Source organism: Lissotriton helveticus, chromosome 5_1 (genome assembly GCF_964261635.1).
Source record: "Lissotriton helveticus chromosome 5_1, aLisHel1.1, whole genome shotgun sequence".
Taxonomy (NCBI): domain Eukaryota; kingdom Metazoa; phylum Chordata; class Amphibia; order Caudata; family Salamandridae; genus Lissotriton; species Lissotriton helveticus.
In genome coordinates, this window is record NC_136065.1 from 1,053,077,570 (window position 1) to 1,053,102,115 (window position 24,546).

A 24,546-nucleotide genomic window follows, 5' to 3' on the forward strand; every position below is an offset into this window, starting at 1 on the left:
GAATCAAAGCTCACATTACAGTAAGAATCCAGATCTCAGCATCAATACATGGATCACAGGTCACGTGAATGCCAGAGTTCTATTAAATACTGCTAGAGCTGCAGCTCACCTGATCATGGGGATCAAAACTGGTGTTACTGGGAAGATCAAGTCCCACTCTGGCTGCAGTATGTCAACTTGCATTACCATCAAGCTCAAAACTAGCGCTATTCCAAGGCCTCCAGCGTGCATTGCTATTGTGATAACTGCCTGGACAGTTGCCAGCATCACAGGCTGCAATTCTGCCAGGATCCCAACCTGCTTTCTTACCTGGCCATACCACTGATCACTGATCATTGCCAGGATCATAGCATGCATTACTGACAGAGTATCATCTTAGGTATTGAAATTGCTGACTGACATTGGATAACTGATTTAGCAAGAGACTCTGCTTTCTTCTTATTTCTACAGCTCCCATGGCTATGGGTACCCAGTACATTGACAATCTTTGAAAGGAATCACATTAGATGAAAACCCATTGGGCAATATGACATTTTTTCACAGGTTGGCTATGATTAATTAGTAAGCACAGTGCTAGTGATGGTACGTTGAGGTATATTAGAGGCACCTACATTCAGTGTACCTTTCTTCATACATGTCCTTCATGAATTCACTCTTTGTTTGAAGAATAAGTTTCTTTGATGAAGCTTTTTCTAAAAAATTTATTTTCATACGCTCTGTCTACTGTTTAGGTTTTCCTTACGATGAGTATTTAGGAAAAACCTTTTCTACAAGCAGGGCACAAGTTGGGGGTACATGCGGGTCAACTGCGTCCACCCACTATTGTTACAGGGTAGATGCTGTCCACCCTGCCAAGATGTTGGACCCGTAGAAATATGCAGAACTTGTTCTGGTGTAATTTTCAGACACCCACATTGTCTGCTTTCCATTTCCAGCAGCAACTGCAGGCAGGGAGGGGGCTTATATATGTTTACCTACAGCTGGGCCAGAGATAAAGGCCAAAGTTAAGAGGTTATCAGGCCTCCTTTGAACTTAGTGTCCTGGCTGGACATGTTCTGGAGCCTCAAACTTAGATGCAAATGTAATGGAGGGGAAAAAAAGGCACACAGCTTGTTATCAATTCACATGCACTTAAGAAAGGCATTCTTTTGACTTTGTTCAGTCCCTGTATATAAGTGCACTGTAAGAATATCAGATGTGTTAGTCTGTCCCAGTATTTACAGAGATAACTTTTTAAATATCACTATTTTATTTCTTTTATAGCGCTACTCATCCCAGTGAAGGGTGTCAGAGTGCTTTACGTAACATACACATTATACATTGACAATACATTACGTAAGTGTGTAACTCAATGTACAAGATGTGTTACATAAGACACTGAGGGTTACAAAGTGTAGGATTCACATGTACTTCATAGCTCACTGTGCTATATTAGATTACAATTTATGAACTGCAAGTAACAACAGGATCTCTGTTCTAAAAGTAGTAAAGGACTAGCATGATGTGCTTTGCAGGAGATTAATTAACCTTCTATACTACTTAATTCAAATCTGGGACCACACAAAACTCAGATCTCTACAGCACAATGCTATAAATGGGTAGGTATTGTCTGATACTGAGTACCTGCAGTTCTTTAATTTGAACTGTAGAGTACCTGCACTTCTCAGCACTGCTGCAATACATTTAATGGGAGAGTACTGGCACTTCTCAGGAGCAATCAGGTACTCCATCTAGAGAGCAGGGTTGGATTGGGATTCAAAATCGGCCCGGGGATGCTAAAAAAAAGTGGCCCACATTTGCATACTGCCTTTCCTTAAAACACTGCTTCGGCAAAATGTTATTTTAAAAAAAATGGGGGGGTACAAAAAATGCACGGATTTGTTTACACTGGTGACTGAAAACAAGTGAGGCCACTTCTGCTCAGGCCCCCTGCCCAGCTAGGTATAAATACATTAATGGGCCGGCCCTGCGAGTGAAAAAAAAGTGATTTCTCTGCCTGTTGCTAAATGTGAGGTAATGAGCGCCCATCTGCCTCCAGAAAGGCCACTCAGACACCCACTGGGCCGCTGGCTGTATCTGAACAACAGCGACACCGCCTAAATCGGCCCCCCAGACTGCCCCAAAAGCAGCCCACAGCTGGAACTCGGCACCGGCACCTCGGGCATTGCCGAGTGCCCGCGTTACCACTCCGACGCTGCTAGAGAGTACCTGCACTTCTATAGTTCCATTAAAAGCACTCCTCCAGCAAAACATTAGCCTCCAGAGTTACCTTACCACTATTACTATTCCCTGAGATTTACTGGGCACACAAAGATCTCTGTAGCAGGATCCTTAACCCCATAAAATATTTTAAAATGCCGACTTTGCAATCAATTAAGCAGAACAGATGTACTATAATGCTTCTCCTTGTAGCCAATTTCTTTGTGGCAGGGTTTTAAAAAAAATGTGAAAGTATTAGTTCAGGCCCAGATTTTGCATCAGGTTCCGCTACTTTTTGGCACAACCCTGATGCAAAATCTCATTTGTTTAATTTTGTAATGCGTTAAATGCATGGTCTTGGACTGCCGGCCACCTCCCCCCTTAACACACTGACTGAATTACCCAACTCAACCAGTCGACACATGGGGGTCTTTGGAAGTCAAGGGGGGGTACGGGGCCCCCCCCCTGGCCGTATTTATTAAAATATAAAAACAAATCAAAAACTTTAATCAAATAAACATTTCTGACAATTATTAAAATGCACACTTTTCAGAAGATTAGATGGACATCCGTTTCGACATGGTATGATGGGCTAACCTTAACAAATAGCTAGTACAGCGTGTTTCCTAACGTAATCTAATCATCCTGAAAATTAAACTGCATTCTAATATTTTTAATAATAAAGTCCTACGGCAAGGTCGCCAACCGGTGTCAGATCCTTTTACAGCTGCGCTCTCACGTTGAAGATGCGCATGCGCAACCCAGGGCACGTTTCACCCACGTGCGCTCCCGGAACTCCATTTAACCATAACAGGAGGGCCCAGACACTCGCGCACCTTAGTGACGTCTCAGTGTTGTGAGGGGTGGCTACCAGCCTGAGGAAAGCGTAGACTCCCTCCCCCGCACCCTTTACAACGGGATATCATATCCTGCCCCTGAAGTTCTGAGAGAGACCAATGGCCCCTCCCGCGGGCGGCCCCTTTCGTGAATGGGTCCGCCCCCCCGTAAGGACCTTAAAATGCTGCTCACCGATTAATGACCTTACCGCCAGACACACATAATAAATACGACATTGCTATTCTAAAAGGAAAAAAGGCCTAAGGAGAAATTGTTAATACACAGCAAAGCACAAAACATATACATATACAGATACTCCTGTAAGCGGGAAAAAGGCCTAAGGAGAGAATTAGTTAAATATCATGGCACTGCACAAAATATTTACATCTGTTCTACCTTCCAGTAGACGGGAAATTCAAGGCCTACTGGATCGAACCCCCTAAACCTATAGTCTGGCACATTGACCAACCTGATTCTCACCATTTGCCAGGCCCCAAGGTCTGCTAACAAGGGATGGAGGGTGGGGAAAATTACACGGCCCCACGGCGGGGCGAGGAGCGGGCCTGGGAGCGCGGGCACAAAGAGGCCGCTTCCCGCGCTCCCCAGGCTTTTAACCCTTTCGCCGCCGCGGCCCCGCCCCCTCGCCCCGGAAGCACACAAGTACTTCCGGGGCGAGGGCGCGGGGCAAGCGGCCCCGAAAGGGACGGGGTGTGGGAGGGGCCGGGCCCCGCCATGCTTGCGTGGGGGCCTATTGGCCCCCCCTTGTATCATGGTCTTGGACTGCCGGCCACCTCCCCCCTTAACACACTGACTGAATTACCCAACTCAACCAGTCGACACATGGGGGTCTTTGGAAGTCAAGGGGGGGTACGGGGCCCCCCCCCTGGCCGTATTTATTAAAATATAAAAACAAATCAAAAACTTTAATCAAATAAACATTTCTGACAATTATTAAAATGCACACTTTTCAGAAGATTAGATGGACATCCGTTTCGACATGGTATGATGGGCTAACCTTAACAAATAGCTAGTACAGCGTGTTTCCTAACGTAATCTAATCATCCTGAAAATTAAACTGCATTCTAATATTTTTAATAATAAAGTCCTACGGCAAGGTCGCCAACCGGTGTCAGATCCTTTTACAGCTGCGCTCTCACGTTGAAGATGCGCATGCGCAACCCAGGGCACGTTTCACCCACGTGCGCTCCCGGAACTCCATTTAACCATAACAGGAGGGCCCAGACACTCGCGCACCTTAGTGACGTCTCAGTGTTGTGAGGGGTGGCTACCAGCCTGAGGAAAGCGTAGACTCCCTCCCCCGCACCCTTTACAACGGGATATCATATCCTGCCCCTGAAGTTCTGAGAGAGACCAATGGCCCCTCCCGCGGGCGGCCCCTTTCGTGAATGGGTCCGCCCCCCCGTAAGGACCTTAAAATGCTGCTCACCGATTAATGACCTTACCGCCACAGGCCAGGTAGTTAACCGACTATCTGGCCCCCCCCAAACCGCCGACACTGAAAGGTCATAACTTCCTAATCCACAAACCCCCTACCCCTGCTATTTTGTTCCCCACCCCTATGGCATCCCTGACTCTGTCCACTGGACCCCCCCGCCTGTGAGTAGAGCCTTTAATAAACGTCAACTCCTCATTATCAGCCGACTGTTAATCTACCTGATCCTGAGATGACCCCTTGTGGGATATTCTGTCAATAATGTGTATGAAATAGTTTCTCCAACCAAGTGTAGATCCTCTTTAATGAGTGATTCTACGCCGAGTGACTCCGTGCACTCGCCTAATTGCCCCCCCCCCTCTTACGTGCAGCCGGGGGAAAACGCAGCCCCCCATGGTGCAATCTGGGTCCTATCATCGTTACCCCATGTCCTAACATGAACGAGGGTGTGGGGGCACGCCTCTCGAGGGTCCCTGTAGATGCTCTGACCGGGGGTATCCTGGTACTCCCATTCTACTCTTCCCACTGGCCTACTGTACAGTCTGCTAACCATCCACACCTCGCCACTACGTTCTGGAAAGTGTTAAGTGAATGGTACTACATTTACCCTGGAAGTCCCCACATCCTGAACCGGGGAAATGAGGCGTTGCGTAGGCCTATCCTTCCTGGGGTTGCCGAAGCTAGGAATGCACACCCTTGTGTACTGTCCCATCTCTACCGTTGTCACTTACCATTTGGTGATCTAAGCATATCATGCTGACACTGGTGGCCCTGCGTGCACAGGCGCCGTTACTGTAGGTATACCTTTTCCTGTTACGTACCCACGTGCCAAATACTGCCATTTTGTGAAACCACATCCTGCTACATTACTGCCGCCAGCCCAATATAAGGGCTTACACACCAAAACAATCAACTCTGTGTTGGCACCTCCTGCGTCCTTTGATCGCTCGCCCATCACACTTGCGTTGTTGTTTGCCATCCTCTATCTGACGTCAGCATCCCTTGGGCTGTCCACCTGTAGCAGCTGCTGTGATGCGGTGCACTCCCGATATCCACCATGGACCCGGCCATACATAAATGAAAAAGATAAACACAAACCATTAGTGTTTCTGGCGATAACTGCAGTACATGTGCTAGTCTTACATTGCCATCCCTTGCCACGTTTTAGATACGATTAGCGTCAGATGCATACTCCTAAACACTTCCGACTAAGTGTTGAGCAAGCCTCAGTCTGGGTTCCCTTGTAGCGTGACTGTATTAGTGTTACGAGGAGTGCCCTGTAAAATGGCCTTCATTAACAAACACTACCCAGTGTGCAGTGCAGCGACACAAAGCATGGAGTCCCCAGTGCATACCATAACGCCCTCATGACTCCTTAAGGATGATTAGGATATCAGTTCAAAAGGAACAGTCCGTTTGTATTGGCACCCACCTAATCACAACTTGATGAGATATACGTGTTCTAAATATCGAACCCCTTGCGCCTGACTGTTGGCTTGGATCGTGGCTGACAGTGGTCAAGACAGTGGTCCCAGACTGAGCATCATTTCCCTAACAAGTTTCAAGTAGCAGGTGGCCCGCCCGCTGCCATACAGGATTGTCCAATCAATTCATAGCATACCGCCACCTATTGTAAATCATGATGCAACATTAGTTTCAAAGGATCAGGGTTTAATGTGTTACCGTTCATCAACCCATTCTGCCTCCCCCAGTTCAGCCCTGTTCATCTGCAAATCTGTCTGACCCTCCTGCCCATATAAGAGCACCAGCAGTATCAGAGATGGGATTTAGGCATGATCGCGACCCTCCTCTTTAGATCCACTCTACTATAGTGAGTTTTTTGCGTGCTCTATGTCCTCTGGGGAAATTACCTGAAACTAACAGGTCTACTATGGAATGGCAATTTCCTGGCTGACCTTTGGTATGGCAGACTTACTTGGGCAAAAAACAGGTGGGGAAGAATTAAGTGCCAAATGCTGTTAAGTCGACTCGCAAGAGCATATAGGCCGAGGCAAGCACGTACGCAAGTGTAACTTGAATCAGCAAGCCCCCCGGTCACCCTGAACTAGTATTGTCGATTACGTAGACCACTCTGCCATGTTACCGTTGTAATTAGTGGGCATATACCCAGGTGAAGTGAAAACACTAAAAAATTCCCGCACCCAGAAAAATTATTATGGGGTTGCGGGATCAGTGCAAGGAGGGTGTTAAGCAGGGATCAGATTGCAGTGCCCGCCCAGCCCTCATGGTCACATTGTCTAACTACCACATAAGTAGCTACCACGACTGTCTTGTTGCTGAGTCATACAGGAACAGCGAGGGCACAGCAACTGTTCTCCTAATGTCACAGCCTTTAAACCCATGTGGGCAGTTTTTCATGTTCCTTGCACTATAACCATTCTGACAAATGATCGTTTGACGTGTTCTTGCCCCACTGTAGGCGTACAATGGGCGGCATCCCTGAGATTAGAATTAACATATTAAATGCATTTAGATACAGTGCCTCTAAATATAACATTTTTAAAAGCGTGTTGGCTATCCTGCCAATCTGTCATGGGTGCAGCCCTCCTGTGCCTACATTGGACATTCCTGATTGTAAGAAAAAGATAACATTCTTCCCATGTCAGCAGGCAATTTATTATGGCCCCGACCCATCCTTTTAAATAACTTGTGAGATAACATGGCCCATTGCCATATTGCTATCACCAGTAGCCGGTGGTCACACCGGCCAACTATGTACTGAACCCTCTTGTTTGTAAACAGGTGTGATAGGATGTGGGATAGTACTTAACCTACCTACACAATTCTACTTAAAAATTCCCACTGCCTGATTGCCATCCCCAATACCAGGTGGTCCCCCGGTCTACCGTTCACTGGATCAACTTGCTTGTAAACAGGTGTGATATGATCTGGGATAGTGCCTTCCTACCCCACTATTGTACTCAAATGAAAATTCGTGAACATCAGAGGCTGGCAGTTGCTGGTAAATTGAGCCAAGACCAGCAAAGACAGGGGACTGACTACTTGTCCCGGGCTAGACCTCTGCATCAGGGTCTGCCACTCTAACCATTGAGCCACACTTCTCCACCAAAGTGGAGCCAAACGGGACGTGATATACCGTGTAAACATTAATACATCCACTTTGGCCCTTCGAAACTAAACTGGACTGATCACGTCACTTCTAGCATGAAAATCTGATTCCACTGTGGCACTTTATACAGAACGGAGTTGGGCCTATCATGTTTCCACCTTAATCCCAAGATATGTAACTCATTGCTATATTTCCATTTTTACCAATAGCCTAAAATTTAAATGGTATTTATCAAACCAACCGTGTAAGTACTGTAAACACCATCATATCGCACATTCGTGCATCCCCATGTGTAGAAAGCCAATGATTCCGCACTTTTAAACTTGACCACTAGGTGGTAGCGCAGGCAGCTAGATATAGCTTCATGTATGCCTAACAGAAAAACCCGCATTCCAGACTTTTGTCCATGCAATCTACATTCCTCTCTATCCAGGCATAAAGACACACCCTGTCCCTAGTCCCAGTACTCGTAAATGCCTGATCAGTACCAAAGATAGTACTATTCGGTCTTTAATCAGAGTTTTTTGGACCTTTTTGGGCCCCTGTGTCACTGCGCCTGTTGTACCCTTGAAATCATGAAGCTCAATGTATTTCCGTTCCCTTCTGCCCCACAGTTCTGTCTGCGCATGGAAATGATGTGTGCGGCGCACCCGGCCCTTGCAGAGACAATTCGGTTAAAACAATCATAAACGCCACAAAACCAGACTGGCATCATTCACGCCAGGGACAGTTTCCAGAGTGAGTAATACTATAGACAAAATAGGAGTTCCTATCTCATACCCCTGCCAGGGACTGACATCACGCGTATAAAAGATGCGCTTTGGACTAACTATATGTTCTCGCTATACTGTGCGAATGGTGACGTTATTGGCCTATTGAGCAATGGAAGGGGAATAGGCTTCTCATCCAGCTGACTACCCTACAGCGATCCCCCCTGGGCCATATTGCACGTGGAATGTATTTATTTATGCCCTTACATATATAGCACGGACTTTACCCGAAAGCTTCATAGCGCTCCACGATAGGAACCACATCTATACATGAATGCGACCAGTACCTGAGAACAGATTACCTGCTTCTCGCCCAGCTGTATACCCTACTGCGGTCCCACCCGGGCCCCATTGCACGTGGGGTCGCAATGTATTCATACGTGCCCTTACATATATAGCGCGGACTTTACCCGAAACGTGACACACACACACAACAGGGTATATACCCCTTTAACTTGCAAAGCCTAAAATACAACCTTACATAAAATCCCACCACAAAGTTAACTAGTATAAAAACACTTTCCATCACCGCCTGTTGTACAATTGGGGTGCCTTCACTATGTACCTTATCATCTAACCCTTTGTTTCTATGAAAAACAAAATTAAAACGTTGCCCTTCAATGGTAGTCTCCCATCCACTTTGTGCCCTAGCTGTCCCTGCTTAGCTTCGCGTGTAACCCGGTGCAACAACAATTAGCTTGGACAATATCGCATGCGGCAACTCGACAAACGCTCGCGTTTCACACCACTCTAAAGCCATCACTTTTGATAACACTTTTTAATGTTGCATTTTAGAGTAATAATTAGGAATGTTCATTTAAATGTTCCCCAAATTGTGTTTTTCTCTGTGTAGAAAGAGCATGCAACTCTTTCAGAATCAGCGTACTTGGCAACAACGCTTTCTGGAATAATGTAACTAAACAGTATTGTCTTAGTCCGGGAAAGATCCTCAGTTACCTTCATTTTAAATTCCTTCATTTACTTTCCCGGACTAGCATGGCGACAGACGACAACCTCGTTGTCCAAACTGAGCACATAAAAGTGCGTATTTTTGCTCAACGAGCGCCCACTAACATAGCGCACAAAAACCTCAATCATAGCGCAAATTAAACTTGTGCTCCCCATCGGTATCATTAACCCACAAAAAATACCCCAACACACCACCATGAGAATATGCGCACCACACTCTAAACTAACTTAAGTTTTGACTCAAAAAGAGCAGACCAAACGCTATCGGCGAAAATAATTTCCCTGCTTGTTTCTTATGCAAAATGTTGTTAAAATCGCTCCTGGTAATATGCTGGTGCATCCCTATGTCAGGCACCATATTTCCTAGGTTGCCCCTCACTTAGCGAGTTTGAATCTACCTTTAAGTGCAGTTTCATTCAATCAGAAGGAGGGAACTAATGAATATACACGTTATCAGAACAGTAAATGAGTAAATGGAACATGAGTACCCCAACACACCACCATGAGAATATGCGCACCACACTCTAACTAACGGCACATAGTCCCAACGGGCAACGCACTACCTAGGTAAATTTACCCTATCTCCGTTGCCCCTGTGCACTCCAGCCTTCCGACGGGTAAAACGATGGGTGGCCGCGACGAACGCTGCTCCAGTGTTGCTGAAGTCTGTCCACCATCCCTCGGACCTCCGGATGGCTCCTCTTTTCCGCCCTTGTCCGCTCCTTCCCGAGACCACGATCCTCGTCGACTCTGCTTGCTCCTCAAGTATGGAACGGCAGACCTGCAGAGGGAACAAAGCAGAAAACATTACGGGCCGCTGGGGGCCCAATAGCTCGCACGATCTCCGGTCACAGCAGATTCTCCGATCTCCGGTCACCGCAGATTCTCCCGCTCCGCCACGAAGAAAATGCTCCTCGCTGCCCGCTTCATAGGGTGTGCTCCTGCGAAACGCCGACAGTGGACCTGGAAAACAAAACAGAAAATTACACGGCCCCACGGCGGGGCGAGGAGCGGGCCTGGGAGCGCGGGCACAAAGAGGCCGCTTCCCGCGCTCCCCAGGCTTTTAACCCTTTCGCCGCCGCGGCCCCGCCCCCTCGCCCCGGAAGCACACAAGTACTTCCGGGGCGAGGGCGCGGGGCAAGCGGCCCCGAAAGGGACGGGGTGTGGGAGGGGCCGGGCCCCGCCATGCTTGCGTGGGGGCCTATTGGCCCCCCCTTGTATTACTCATGATATATCTGATAAACATATGTGTGAGGTCTTAATGTCTGATGTCACAATTTGTGATCTCGCTTCCAGTGCAAGGTCACGCGCCGTGACATTATGCGCTGTTATGGCACGTGCCATGATGTAACTTGTATACTGCCCAACTTAGTTAGTCCGCCGCTTCTTTTTTTAGGATTCATGCCCTGGGTACAAGTGAGTACAATAGTTTGCTTTTTCAAAATACATAGAACATTAAAGAACTGTTGTCTTAAGAAGGTTGCCTGAAATGTTACATCAATATCTTATTAGCGTTATATTTTCGTGAGGAAAAGCATCTGTACTAATCTCGTTAAAATCCAGTCCTATGCATCCTGGCACATGGCGGAATGTCTTTGTATTCACACACATGCTGCAGTGTCACCGGTGCCTTGAAGCAGTAACAATCTTTGGTAAAGAAGGTTGTGACTCTCTGAATGCAGGCCTACTTCAAGCGGAGCTAAGGGTGAGAACATCCCGCAGCCGGGAATGGACAAGGTGTTAACGGCATCACGCTTAATAATGGCTGCCACATTTATTAGGAGGCCAGTGCGAGGCCCAGGCATGTTTCAGTCACATGCTGAGTCTGTGTTGGCCCACATGCAGATGGGTCATGGGTCTGTGCAAAACTTGGAGCCACTGCTAACGAAACTGCCGAGCCGCATAGCAGCGGGGCCTGCTCCCTGGGCAGGTGTAAATCCTGTATGGAGCACTGTTTATGGGAGCCCGTGACTCCTGGATAACTTCGCTCCAGTTCCTGCGGCGGTTCTTTGTTGTTCAACAGGTGCGCTCGAGACGGGCCCAGGTACCCTTTGGCCTCGTGAACGCAGCTGCGCTCGCGGGCCGCCACAGCCGGCCATGTGCTGCGCAGACGTCATTTCCTTTCATAATTACAGCTGCTCTCGGTTACAGTTGAACTGCCGCGCGGAGCAGGACCGGGCTGCGAGGAGCGCGCGGAGGCCTCAGCACAGAAACACAGACCCGGGTCAATGGCGACCAATCCCAACAAATGACCGCCTGGAACAAAACACCCAGTCAGGGTGCGCTGTCATGTGGGCAGGAGTGTTTGTTTTCAATAGTGGGCTCGGCAGACCTTGGCTGGCAGGCTCCTAAATGTTATTGATGGTGTCCTGGCCGTGCGTGCTTCCTTATGAATAGCTATCAGCAGTCTCCCCCGCCCGGCCTTAGTATAACGTGCCTGCCCGCCATGCTCCTGTCTGCTCAGTTTCCCTCCATTTGTTCACCTTCACTGTCTCACGTGCTGTTTTTTTTAGTAAATTATTTCGTTTTTCTCCACAATCAATCTTTATCCACTTGTTGCTATTTTCCTAACTTTTACTTTATCTCTTTCTCAATGCCACAGTTCCCATTCGTACCCTGCATGCCTTTTACTTTCTCATTTCACTCCACCAATACGCTCATAATTTTTCTTGCTCATCCTACGCCTCTTACGCGCTCATTGTCATTCAGCTTTTTATTGTGTTGCTTACACATAACGGCGCACAGCACGCTTTTGCTTTTCTTGGCACAAACATGATTAATTCCACTCTTGGGTGCATCATAAGCATGTGGAGAGTGTGGGGGAAGTGAGGGGACCAAGCAATGGCTGACCTGTCATTAAGTGAGTATACTTTGAGTTAGGTTTCTATCAATGGCAATGTATGCCAGACCAAGTCCAGACATAAGTATGAATGCCGACCCTGCTACAAGTATAGTGTTTACAGTAGTCAAAATTAATCTACTTAAGGGTGTACTAGTGGTTCCATTGAATGCATAGGACCAATGGACAATACTCAGGCTTTTGCTTCTGGTTGTTGGTCACATATTCTTTATCAAATACATCATTTAAGGAGCAACTTTTTCATTGCGAGGATTCTTTAGTCACCAACTAATAATATGGCATGATGGAGTTTTGTATTGTAAGGTGATCAGATTTTAAAAATCAAAAACTGGGACATTCCACAAACATAGAAGCAGGAGTACAATTTTGCATCGGTCAAGGGGAACAGAAAAAAAACTGACAGCGCTCATCAATGTTGAAAGTACAGAAGACAAGATAGTAGGGAGAATTAAATGCCGCTATTGCACACAATATCAACTGTGTTTACTAAATTGCTTTATGCCGAAGGTTGAAATAAATGGAAACCTGCCCCATCCGTGTTCAGTAGATTCTCTCTGAAAACAACGATAGTCTGTGAAAAACAGGACTGCTCTGGCATATCCAGGATACCTGGTCACCTTAGTTGTATTGTCAATAACTTTCTTTATGGATCTAGCAAGCTCAAAAGCACTTAGAAAACTTAAAATGCAACCAAGTACCCCAATGGCAAGCTAAGAGAGAAAAAGTGCATTGTTTGTGACCCATAGAGTGCTGCCAGCCTTTGCTAGGACTTTTACTTTCTAGAGTGCCGCGTGGCTTTCTGGGCATGGGTAAGGAAGCCTTCGCTTACAGACATGTGCATATTTTGTTCTGAACCCCTCCGCGTCTCTTCGCCTCCCTCTCTTCTGCCCATCTGTTTCTCTCTCTTCACAATCCACTTTAATTCAAAGTGGCTTCATTTGCATGACTCAAAATATCCATAACCTGCCAAAGCTCTATACATAATGATTGCTTGTAAAATATAATTAAGCAGCACATCATTTTTCCTTGCACATGAATACTAATGCAGATTTGTTTTGCATATACACTGAATGTTTAGAGAATTAAGATCACTGAATTTCTGGATCCTCACATAAGGCGTATGCATTGTTTTTTTTTGTGTGCCTAATTTTTCATGGTGGTGCATATTGTGCAGAATTCACACTGCCTTTGGCATCTCGCTATCAATCACTGTATTGTGGAAAAACCTGCAGTCAGCTTCTACATGGAGCTGATCGCGCAAAACGCACCCTCAGCCATTACTTCTCGCCGATTTCATGGCCTAAGCCTCAAATTAGTGTGCAGTGACTTATCTCTGTATTTGCTGTGTTAAAAAATGTAAATACCGATAATCCCCTTAAGGAAATCCAATTACACCGAGAAAGGTCGCATAGAAAGATTGCGTTGAATGTTCACCAGAGGCTAAACGTGCTTTAAGTTCCAGGCAAGCGATGAAGGTTTTGTGGGCGACTCACGCGCTAAGCCCCTGTCTGCACTATTCACAGGGAACTTCAATCTTGGGTGGAGAGTTGTGAGGTCCTTCTCCGATAGAATAGCTTTCTTTTTGTCTTTGCTAATTGCTGCCAGAAACAGAGTGGTCTGAAAAGCTGTTTTGGCGAATAACAAGACCTTGATCCTGCTCCAGGTTCTACAGGGATATTGGAAGATTGGTACTAAAGCGGACATAAGCTCCCTGAGAGCCAGCCGCACTATAGTGCCCCGGCACCCGCTGCATTACTTTCTCAGGGCACACAATTGGTTGTTTGGGGGCCCTGAACACCCACATCAATGCTTCTTTGACTGTTACTGAGTTCTGAAGGCAAAGAGATCACTGTCTCACAACCACTCCTTTCCCATCCCAGATAGGGTACGGACATCCAGCATGAGCAACAAATCATCCTGCAGTAACAACCCACCGGGTGAAGGCTATGTTGCCTCTAATTCCATACTCCTACGAAGTTGTTTGACAGTGAGGCCTAGATTTACTGAAGGTTGTGCGGGTGTTAGTACAGCACTGCACAATTTTGTGCTGCGCCTGCACACTTATTAATCATAAATAAATTAACAGGGGCAAATTTACAAGTCCTTGTGCCAAATTTGCGCTGCCGCTGCGTCACTTTTGTGACGCAGCGGCGGTGCAAAGCCAGCGCTATGCTGCGGGCTATTTACAACGTGACGCATGTAGGGAGATGCGTCACGGTGTAAAGCCCTGCACCACATGTGGGCGTTCCTGCACGGGGGGGGGCATTCTGGTGCAGGAACAGCTCCGAAAAGTGGCTGAGTGAAATCTACAAGATTTCACACAGTCACTTTTACGGCCATTCCGCGTCAAAACCCTGCGCCGGGATTGAAGCAGCATGTTAGGGATAGGGGCACCCCGAGCCTTGCTGGAGCTGCGTCGCGCTTGCGACGCAACTCCAGCAATGTGCCACCTTTCCGTGGGGGGATGCAACAAACATCTGCCCATCCGTGCGCCATGGTGCGCCGCATTGTAAATGCGGCGCATCAGTGGTGGCGCACGGGTGGGCAGATGCGTTGTAACTCTTCTGGCGCATCCCTGCTGATTAGTAGAGATGCGCCAGAAGTAGTAAATCTGCCCCATAGTGTTTTGCATCGTTTTGTACTACATCAACGCCCGTGCAAAACGTTAGTAAATAATCCCTAGAGTGTTTACCATTGTTCTATTTAAATATCCTTGCAAATTCATATAGAAGTCTATTTACATTACCCTCACCTCTTGCAAGTCCAATGCTTTTCTTAGAGCAATAAGATACTCGAGCACTGTGATTATGTCACATGAACTACTCTGTAAATTAGAGGTACCAATCCTTGATAGGTTTGGTTTTGCGTTCGTCCAAAATAAAAACTGTTTTGTTTTGTTGACAGGCTTTGAAAGAGAAAGTAATGTATATGTGTCAAATCACAGAAATGTTCAGAGCCATGGTACATTAAACAAACAGCTGCCTCTCACATTCCACAACAAGTGTTTATTTACAAATTCTATCGCAGCAAAAAGATACCTGCTACAACCCAGCTCTCTCTCTGACCCCAGTGGAGTTTGAGTTGCTTCCCTGCCTACCTGTAGCATAAAAGAGACTCTCAGGTATTCAGCTAATGGTGACGAGGAACCACAGGAAGGCATCTTGTTCAGGAGTGAGCGCCTGTGAGAGTGTATTCTTTTAATGCCAAGCGCACTCATAGTTCTGCATATGCACCAGGCCTGTGAATACTATAAAGAGCTACTCCTGGTAAAATGTATCACACAATCTTTCCAGCATTGCTGGACGTTCCGTGGATTCCTTGACTAGTAGACTGTCTTCAGTTTCCAGTTTGGTTCCAGTCTTGCAAGTACCTCTATAGCTGTCCTTAAATCTTCTTTACCCACCTACCTGGAATTTTTGTTTCTATTTTCCATCTCCTCTATTTTTCCATTTTTCCTACCCTGGGATTCATGTAAGAGCTTATTCCATGTGTAGGTAGTTTTCAGAGGTTTAATTCTTCTTTATCGTTGACTTCTATCATCATTTCAAGATGTCAAGCTTGTCTGGATCATCTCATCAAACTCCTTCATTCAGTATTTTGAAAATACTCTAAGGCATTCTTGATCTATTGAATCTTGCCTTATCTACAGTATCTATCACAAACATAGCAGTAGTTTAAGCAACGTTTTGCCACTTGCATTTGTCCTACTTGTTGACAAATTGCAAAGCCACACTCAGGAGTAAGAAGATTGGAGTAAAAACACAAGAAGATGATGGACGGAGTGCTCAAACTTTTCAGACACTCACCCCCAGTCACTATTAGATCTGGGTTGAATCCATCATCGTTCTTTAGCTCATTTCTCCACCCCAGTTCAGACCCAGCCATATGCAAATCAGTATTTACCCTGTTCCTCATGGAAACAGTCCAGTCTGAACTGCCAGGCCAGATCTTCCCTGGACTGGAAGCAAGCATCCAGGGACCGGTGTTGGGGTAACACCCCTCGTCAGCCAGACTAGCTTGAATCCAAGGACACAGTGAGAAAGGGTCCCACGTCTGGGCATACCCATCCCACTTCAAGCAAAAGTGCGGCGGCAACAAATGATGGACAGGATGCTGAATGAGTCAAACATTCTCCCCCAGTCAAGAGAAATGGGTTAAATCCATCGTTCTTTTGCTCACTACGCCAGCCCAGTTTGGACCCAGCCATATGCAAATCAGTCTTCACCCTTCTCCTCATGGGAACAGTCTACCCTGAACTGCCAAGCCGGGCCCTCCCTGGACCGGAAACAAGCATCCTGGGACTGGTTTCGGGGTATATCACCCCTCATATGGCTGGGTCCAAACTGGGGTGGCATGGTGAGCAAAATAACAATGGCTTAAACCCAGATCATTGTGACTGGGGTATGAATGCTTGCAATGTTCAGCATTCCGTCCATTAATTGTTCCTTTTGCGTAAGAAGCTTCGACCCTGCTGCGATCAACATTGAATTATGCGGACTCCAGCAACAAGTGGAGACTTTAAAATTGGGTAACAAAGTTGTAAGTAAAACATTGCAAGAAGTATCAGTTCTCACCGCATCTTCTTCATTTACCAGAGTGTGAACCACTATTCAGTTACCAAGCCTGGAAAAGTTCAATGGAGAACTGCAAATTTACCAAATTTAAATTTATGTCAGCAACATTGGTTGTTTAAAGATTGATTATGTACATGGAAATATTACAGGAGATGCATAATTTGCTACAATAGTAATAGCAAATGTACATTTGCTTTTTGCTTCTTTTGCTGCTTTGGAGAAAGCGTGTGAATAAACATTCTTGATATATGCTTCTGAAAGTGAACTCCTCAACCTTAGACAAGGCTCTGAAGAGATAACTTTGTATACTGTATGAGTAAACATTTGATAGCAACATCAGATAGTCATGATCAACCGTAGCAGTCCTTTTATACACAGCCTTAGAGATGACCTCAAATATGAGTTAACAAGTGTAGCAACTCCATGTGCATGTATTGAATCAATCGATTTGGTAGTGCACATTGAACAGTGCTTACAAGGAAGAAAGAATAAGAGAATGACTAACCGCAGATCTTGACAACCTACAATTTGTACTTGAAACTGTACATCAAAGACCTCCTGAATCACTCGATCCTAGATCTGAACCAATGCAGATTGGTACATGTCGAAGATTACCTCTCACTATGGAAGAGCAAGAACGGTCACTAAGAGGATCTTTGTACCCATATACCGAAAAAATATGCAATTTATTTTGGATTGCCCTCGTCATCCACCACATGGAAATGGAAGACCTCAACCTTATATCGGGTGAGAGGATGGAGTTAACAAGACGCTAATTTCCCATTATCTCAAATATGTCAGCTAGGACACCCACCACATTATTTTTACCCATGTAGTTTATTCTGACTCTCCAGAAAGAAACAAGGTAAATTAATACTAACTTGGGGGCATGACCAAAGCAGTCAAGATGGTGGCCATAACATGAGGGCACTCCTGGGACCTTCTCCACCATCCTGCATAATCCTGCAACCTGGGTCCCCCTACCCAGCACTTGAGGCCCCGAATACTCTCCTGGTTGTTCAGGATAGCTGTCCCATGATTAAATATCGCCTGAGGGGTCACTGAGGGGGCAATATTTGCAGCAGCCTTTCCTCTCCTCTTGTAAGCAAAATGGCCCATGGCTGTAGCAACGGAACCTGGGTTGCCCATTCTTAGGGCCTGAGGCCAAAGGAAATCCAGAGGCGGCTGACGTGAGGCATCGGAGGGAGCCATTGTTGTGATGGACTGCCGACCTCCCTGAACGAGATCCTACCACTGACCTGTCGTGCTAAACTGGAGCTGCAGCATGCAGAGGAGAACCACAGAGAGAGGAGTTGCCCAGGCGCCAGATGGAGACCGCGACCGTGCAGTCCGCCCTCCTCCATTCTGTTACACCAGACACCAGAGTGCCATTAAAGGAGAGAGCTGTAACACCAGGTCCGGCCCCTTGCTTGCAGTATGTGGCTCCCCTGGTAGGTGCTCCTGATTTTCACCTTGCTGGGGCACATGCCACGTATGCCGGAGTGGCCTCCCTTTGTCCCGGGCCCTGGTTGTCTTCCTGGTCTTGGGGGAGCTCCATCAGGCAAGTATTGGGAGCTGTAAGCTGTGACGTAGAGATACTATTTCCCCTCCATCTGTGCATTGACCACTTAGATTCATTCGAGGGCTGTGAGGCCTGGATGGCATTTACGCTCAGAGGACAACACTCGCCTGGGGTAAGGGGGCTGCCAGGTGTTTTCATTGTGCCTTACATCTGGCCTGGGGGAACATCCATTACAACGCGGTGTTTACACCGCACTACCATTACAACAATGGTTTTACAACGCAAGAGGGCGCTCTAGGCTAAGGAATAGTAGATTTACTATTCCAACACCTTCCCTACTGTACGTAGGCTGGTGTTGGAATAGTAAATCTTACTATTCCTAAGTCCAGCACCCTACAGCGCAAGTCGTGGTAACGACTTACGTTGTAAAACCAGCGTTGTAATGGTAGTGCGGTGTAAACACCGCGTTGTATTGACATGCAACCTCTGGCCTGTGCCCGATTTCCACCGGGGAGCCCTCTCTACCTCTCTTGTAAGGCTCCAAACACCTGCTTCGACTCCATACAGTGGTTGGAGGTCCATCTACACCTGACCGACAGTCCATCTGTGGTGACTGGACTGCTTTCCTACCTAAGCAATACTGCAACCACACTCAAGGGTGGAGGAGATCTGAAGGGTTGTGTGATCTGGAGTCTCAGAGGTACTATGCAGCCGTTTCCTGTTGTTGTCTGTCAAACCCTTCTTCGGCTGCTTGTGCTGCCCCATGATCTCCTGTGGTAAGTGGGCCTGGTGGGGGAGAGGCTATCACCCTGGGCATCCCATCCTTTAGGCTGGGGTTGGTGGTGTCCCCATCTTTCTCCTCACATTCCTGCTGGTGGGACGGTCTGCGATACAGCAACTGAAGGCTACAGGGCAAATTTGGCTGCTTTCCTGAGATGCAGCGATGGGGAAGGATAAACTTCAAGTGCCAAGGTCTCAGTCCAAAATAGACACATTTACCAAAAGCGCCACTGAAGCCGCCAAGAGACTCATGGGTGGGGATCCTCCAGACACCCTCTGCTTTCTCAGATGCACACCTGATCCTTCAGGTCATCTAGGCATCCAGAGAGGCCCTCGAGTCCAAGATTGGGGAAGCTGGTATGGATGTGGTACTGCTGCAGCAGGACCTCCGCAATGTAGCTGGGTGAATGGCAGAGGTGGAGAGCCGAGTGTCCATCCTTAAAGATTATTCTTTTGACCTAAAGGTCAAAGTGAATACACTGCTTTCGACCATTCGCACCTTGGAAGCCAGGCCCGTAGACGCTGAAAATTACACCTGCAGGAGCAATCTCTGCTTGTTGTGATTCCCTGAGGGGGCTGAGACCCCATGCCCAGAGACCTTTGGGGAGAACTGGCTTTGTCCCTGGATGCTGGAAGGATCTTCCTCACCATGGTGTGTGGTGGAGTGGGCACATCAAACACCTCTCCTGGGGCCCCTCCCGAGGTGATTCTCATCAAGATCCTCAACTTCCGATACCAGGACACCATCCTCCAGGAGGCCCGCCCCCACGGTAAGATTCACTTCCAATCATTTCATGTCATCCTCTTCCCTGACTATACGAGGTCAACAGAATTACAACACAAATCATTTGATGCAGTAAAGCAGAACCTTAGGGGGATGTCCATTCAATATGTGGTGCTCTTCCCCACTAGTTTGCTAGTTGTTCATGATTCCTGATTCCAGCTTTTCAATTCCGTGCAAGTGGCCCGGGATTGGGCAACCGAACAGTGATCCCTCAGACAGTATAAGCCTCCCCGGCGAAGGCACCCAGGTGGCCCCCGGTCCCTTGTGGCCAGCCACCACTGACTCCCAAATCTGCAATTGACCTCAATCCAGGGGTCAATGGGGGTTGGGGGGGGGGCAAGGACAATCCTCTGGTCCCTTGGAGAGTGACCTTGTTGTGTCCCAGAAAGAAGCCAAGAACCTTTTGCCTTGCTGCCCACAGACATCCTGGAGATCGATGGTGGTGTTGCTTCCAATGATGAGGATCCTCTGGTGGGGCCGATGTGAACTCTGAACAGCTCCATATGGCACAAAATAACCGCCCCAGACTCAGGGCACCCACTCCATGATAAAACCTTTAAATCCAGATCCTACATAGGGGGAGCTCCACCTCAATAGCTCCATTATGGTTTCTGTTTTTGTTGCAGAATATTGTTGGATGAAAGATGCTTCAGGTGTAGAGGTGTGGGGTGGGGGAGATTGGGAAATGTTGACATGGGTCATGAGTTTGATGTTTTTGCTTTTGTTTGGAATGCATGCTATCGTTGGCCCTTGTTGTGATTAGAAGTAATATTCAGGGATGTTTCTAATGGATGGGGGATCCTAAATATTAAAATCCCCGTGCACCTGCCCGTTTCGATTCAGTTGTTTATTAATGGGTGTTGTAGGGGTGATTAAAAGCAAACATGGGACCCTTGAGGCACCATTAGGTGTCTTATTTAGGTCGACATGTTTCAAACCAACAGGGGCCGACACAAAGGGTCAGGACTTTCTTCAGGACTATTATCCTATATGTCCCCTTTTGAATTCCCCATGAAGAGTGTCAACATTCACTCTTTGTGCACATAAAGAAACTGTACCAGTTTGTAAATGCTGGTCAAAGTATATGATATGGTCCCAAATTTGAGGACAAGTTTTCTTCAAGGAGGAATGGGATGAGGAGAGCCTTGTAGTCAAACATTTGTGAAACGTAGAAAGTTGGCCATGTGCTCATTAGCTTGCTCGTCATTTCTCCCAGGATTCCACAGACGCGCTACCACCTCCCCCCTCGTTGCAGCTCCTTAAATGTGTTGGAAAAACAAGAAAGACATGATGGATGATTGTGCCACAGTCTTTGGTAAACCAGGTCTGTGCAATCCAGAGGAAACCCAGATCACCAACAGCAATAACGTCATGACCGTCGAAATTGATTTTTTGTCAAATGACCTTTTCAGAACTAGTATGAAATGCAGTGGAACAACAGTGTTGTCATTTTGACAAGAAGATTCGAAGGGTAGCCGGTAGTTTAGGGGATTCCATGTGGTCCCTTAACTTGCCACCAAGGTAAGGAGAGCTAAGTTGGGCGGGCCTGGCAGGGATTTGCAGAAAGATAGGTGGTGCGGCTTAGGATGAACTGTGTGCTGTAGCGCAGTGTTTGATCTAGATGGAGCCCAGGGCTTTAACTGGGCAGGGTCTCACCGGGTCTGAGCACCGGCGGTTTTTTAAAGGGGGCCTCGAAACTCTCTATCGGACTCTGTGTTGTGCCCTGGCACAGGCGGTCCATTTTTTCCGGGCTGCTGTGACAGCAGGCACATCGATGTGCGCGTGCTCACACTGCTCACTTCTCACTAGTGGAGAAGTTACGAAATGACGTCATGCCAGGTGAGCCTTGTAGGGGAAGGGACATCCTTTAAAGAGAGCCATTTTCTCTCTGGATTTCCCTTCTCATTTTGAAACTTAGGAGCAGCAACATCGTCGTGGTGTCACCAGGGCTTTTAGTGGAAGCGTTTTCAATATTATATACAAACCACAGTTGCTGCTTATTTATCTAATGCAACTAACAACCATTGACAAAGCCAATAGTCCTTGTAAGTATGATGTTACGTGTTGTATCATATTTAGATGGAATGACAGAAACAGCAAAATACAAGTCGGGCGGCACACTATGCCCAGCAGAGATTTTTAGATTAAGTGTTTTAAGCCACGCCCTTAATTACATTGGCCACGCCCCTTTGTGAGACCCTCCCGTTTTTTCATCCCACTTAAACCCCTGACCAGGGCCGGCCTAAGGCATGTGCAAGCTGTGCACCTGCTCAGGGCCGCCAAACCCCAGGGGCCGCCACGCCAATATATATCCTTAGATACATATTTGCGTGGCGGCCCCTGGCAGGGATTTGGCGGCCTCGGGCCCCCTACCTACACTCTCTGCTCAGGGCCTCCGTGAGCCTAGAGAGTCTCACGCAGGCTTGACATTGGAGCAGCCTCGGATTAGGAAGGACCCCCCAAAAATGAGATAGAAACTGTGGGCGTGAGATGTGTGACACCTCTGGATTGAACGTGAAGGAAATCTAAGTTCTGAAAGTAGGAATTGCTCACAAATTAATGTAAATATTGCAATCTACTCTTTGGGCTTTGACATAACTTTCACAGAACTTCTGATTGAGGTCAGTGTTATGCAATTTATTGGAAGTTCCATTTGTGTGATAACTTTCACTTCCTCGTTTTCCTTTGTTATATTAGGCAGGTCAAATGAAATCTACAACTTTTTTGGGGGGGTGTGGCAAAATACGTGGAATATAGTATATAGAACTAGATTGTGCGTACTATGCCTGGTTTTAGAGTTTAAAACGCCGAATAAGAGGTATTTGGCACATATGGCAAACACCCCACAACAGTAACACTACACCATTATTCCGAACTTGTGATGAAGGCCTACGGTTCTGGGCTGCTTGTATTCGAAACTACTTTGCTACAAACTGGGAGCTCAAATGAACAAATTATAAATGTTTAGTGTTTTTTTTTTGTGGATGAATTTCATTGTTTTAAAAGTAAAATATGATGCAATTTGAAAGAACCAACTAGAGCTACCTAAACCCTTGGCTTGTGTAGGAGCGCCCTCTGCTGACTATTGCTCAAAAATACTTTTTTCTCTGCATGACAAATGTTGTTTTGCTTGATGCGTTTGAAGGGTGCTTCCCGCCCGCGCACGATAACCTGAATATATTTTTCTTACCTAATCTTGAAGTGTTAATGTTTCTTTTTTCAAAAATTCCTAATTTTCTCATATTAATGTTCTTTTGTGCAGCCGTCTGGAGCTCAATGGGATTAAGTCTGTGCCGCCTGGTGCCTTCTCGCCCTACAAAAAACTCCGCAGGATGTGAGTATGGAGTGGATCCAGTTCAGGTTCTTCATTACTAACGTGTCCATCTTCCTCTGGTGATTTACTGCCCTGTCCTGTTCTATTGATCAAGTGAAAGCGTCGAGTCCATGAACCCTCTTAAATTATTGCTCCAGGAGACACTGAACTTTCACTTTACAACGAAACCTATTAGAAACCAAACACTTCCACAGGCTGCCTTTGATTGATTTTGTGCATGCAAAGCTGCCTTTTAAGCAGGCGTTGTGAGGTAAGATGGAGTACCAAACAGCCAGCCAAATATCCACTCTCCCTGACATCTGAGGTTGGCTAAGATGGAGTCTATGATGACTAGACCAAAGAGCGAAAGGCCACGAGGCTCTTCGCCAAATACCTGACCAAGTGTACCCCATCTTAAGGTCGACAGTAGATATCTCATTCTGAGACAAAGGCAAGTCACGAATAGGTTTATGACTTAAACACTAATTGTCAGAGAAGTTTTAAGGCATGGGCAAAGTGGGCTATTGCCAAAGGGTCCCCGCCATTCAAGGAGCTACCTGGGCAAGTGAACTTTCTCTCTTTGACTAGTGTCTATTATATTTCTCTTTCTAAACCTCTCCTTCGTTCTGCCTACATCTACCTCGTGTGATCTTATCGATTTTTTTGTGACCCTGTTAAACTTTAAAATATAATTTAGTATTGATTGGCACAATGCCTGCTTGAATTAGCAGAAAATAGGTACTACAATTCAAGATATGTTCTACACAGGGGTCCACAAAATATGTCTTGCCCATGTACCCTTAAATCCTTAAGATGACACTGCAAATTGTGCTTCCATGGTTGATTGCCAGTATGATGTCATCCAGGTATAAAGTGAGGCCATTGTGCATGCAAACTGCAAGTTAAGCGTTTGTGCTTTTCGGAAACAATGCTATTAGTGCTTTATCAGGGACGTAGCTATCATTGTTGCATCAGGTACCATGGCCTTGGAGTGTGTGTGCCCACTGCACTCAAAGTTTTTTTTTGTGACTCAACTGTGGTGTAAAGGGCGCATCTTCTTTGTATGCACTAGGGCCTGTAGCACCCTTGCTATTCCTATGTGCAATGTACTTTCTTTTTGAGGTCTGAAACTCTGAAGATTGAAAGAAATGTTTTAAATACAGCACTAGTCTATACAGGTATTTTTGGTTTCATAACCAGGAGCGGCCTGTGCAGGTAAGATGAGTGGGCGGGGTTTGGGAGGATTCGACAGATGACGATGAGGGAAAATTAATTATTTTCAATTTTCCCGCATCATCTGTCGAATCCCCCACCACCTTGCCCTACCACTCTTATCTGCACAGGCCACTCCTGTGCATAACTATCACCCGCAATGTGCCTGACCCGGACTGAGG

The 24,546-nt window shown here is 46.6% G+C and overlaps 1 protein-coding gene across 1 annotated transcript in view; it reads left to right on the forward strand.

Moving 5' to 3' along the window:
• SLIT1 (slit guidance ligand 1) overlaps nucleotides 1-24,546 on the forward strand; it is an 899,254-nt gene that overhangs the window by 608,734 nt on the left and 265,974 nt on the right. The window contains exon 10 of the mRNA XM_078643589.1: nucleotides 23,102-23,173. Coding sequence (XP_078499715.1) covers nucleotides 23,102-23,173 — 72 coding nt within the window. The remainder of the gene's footprint in view (nucleotides 1-23,101; nucleotides 23,174-24,546) is intronic.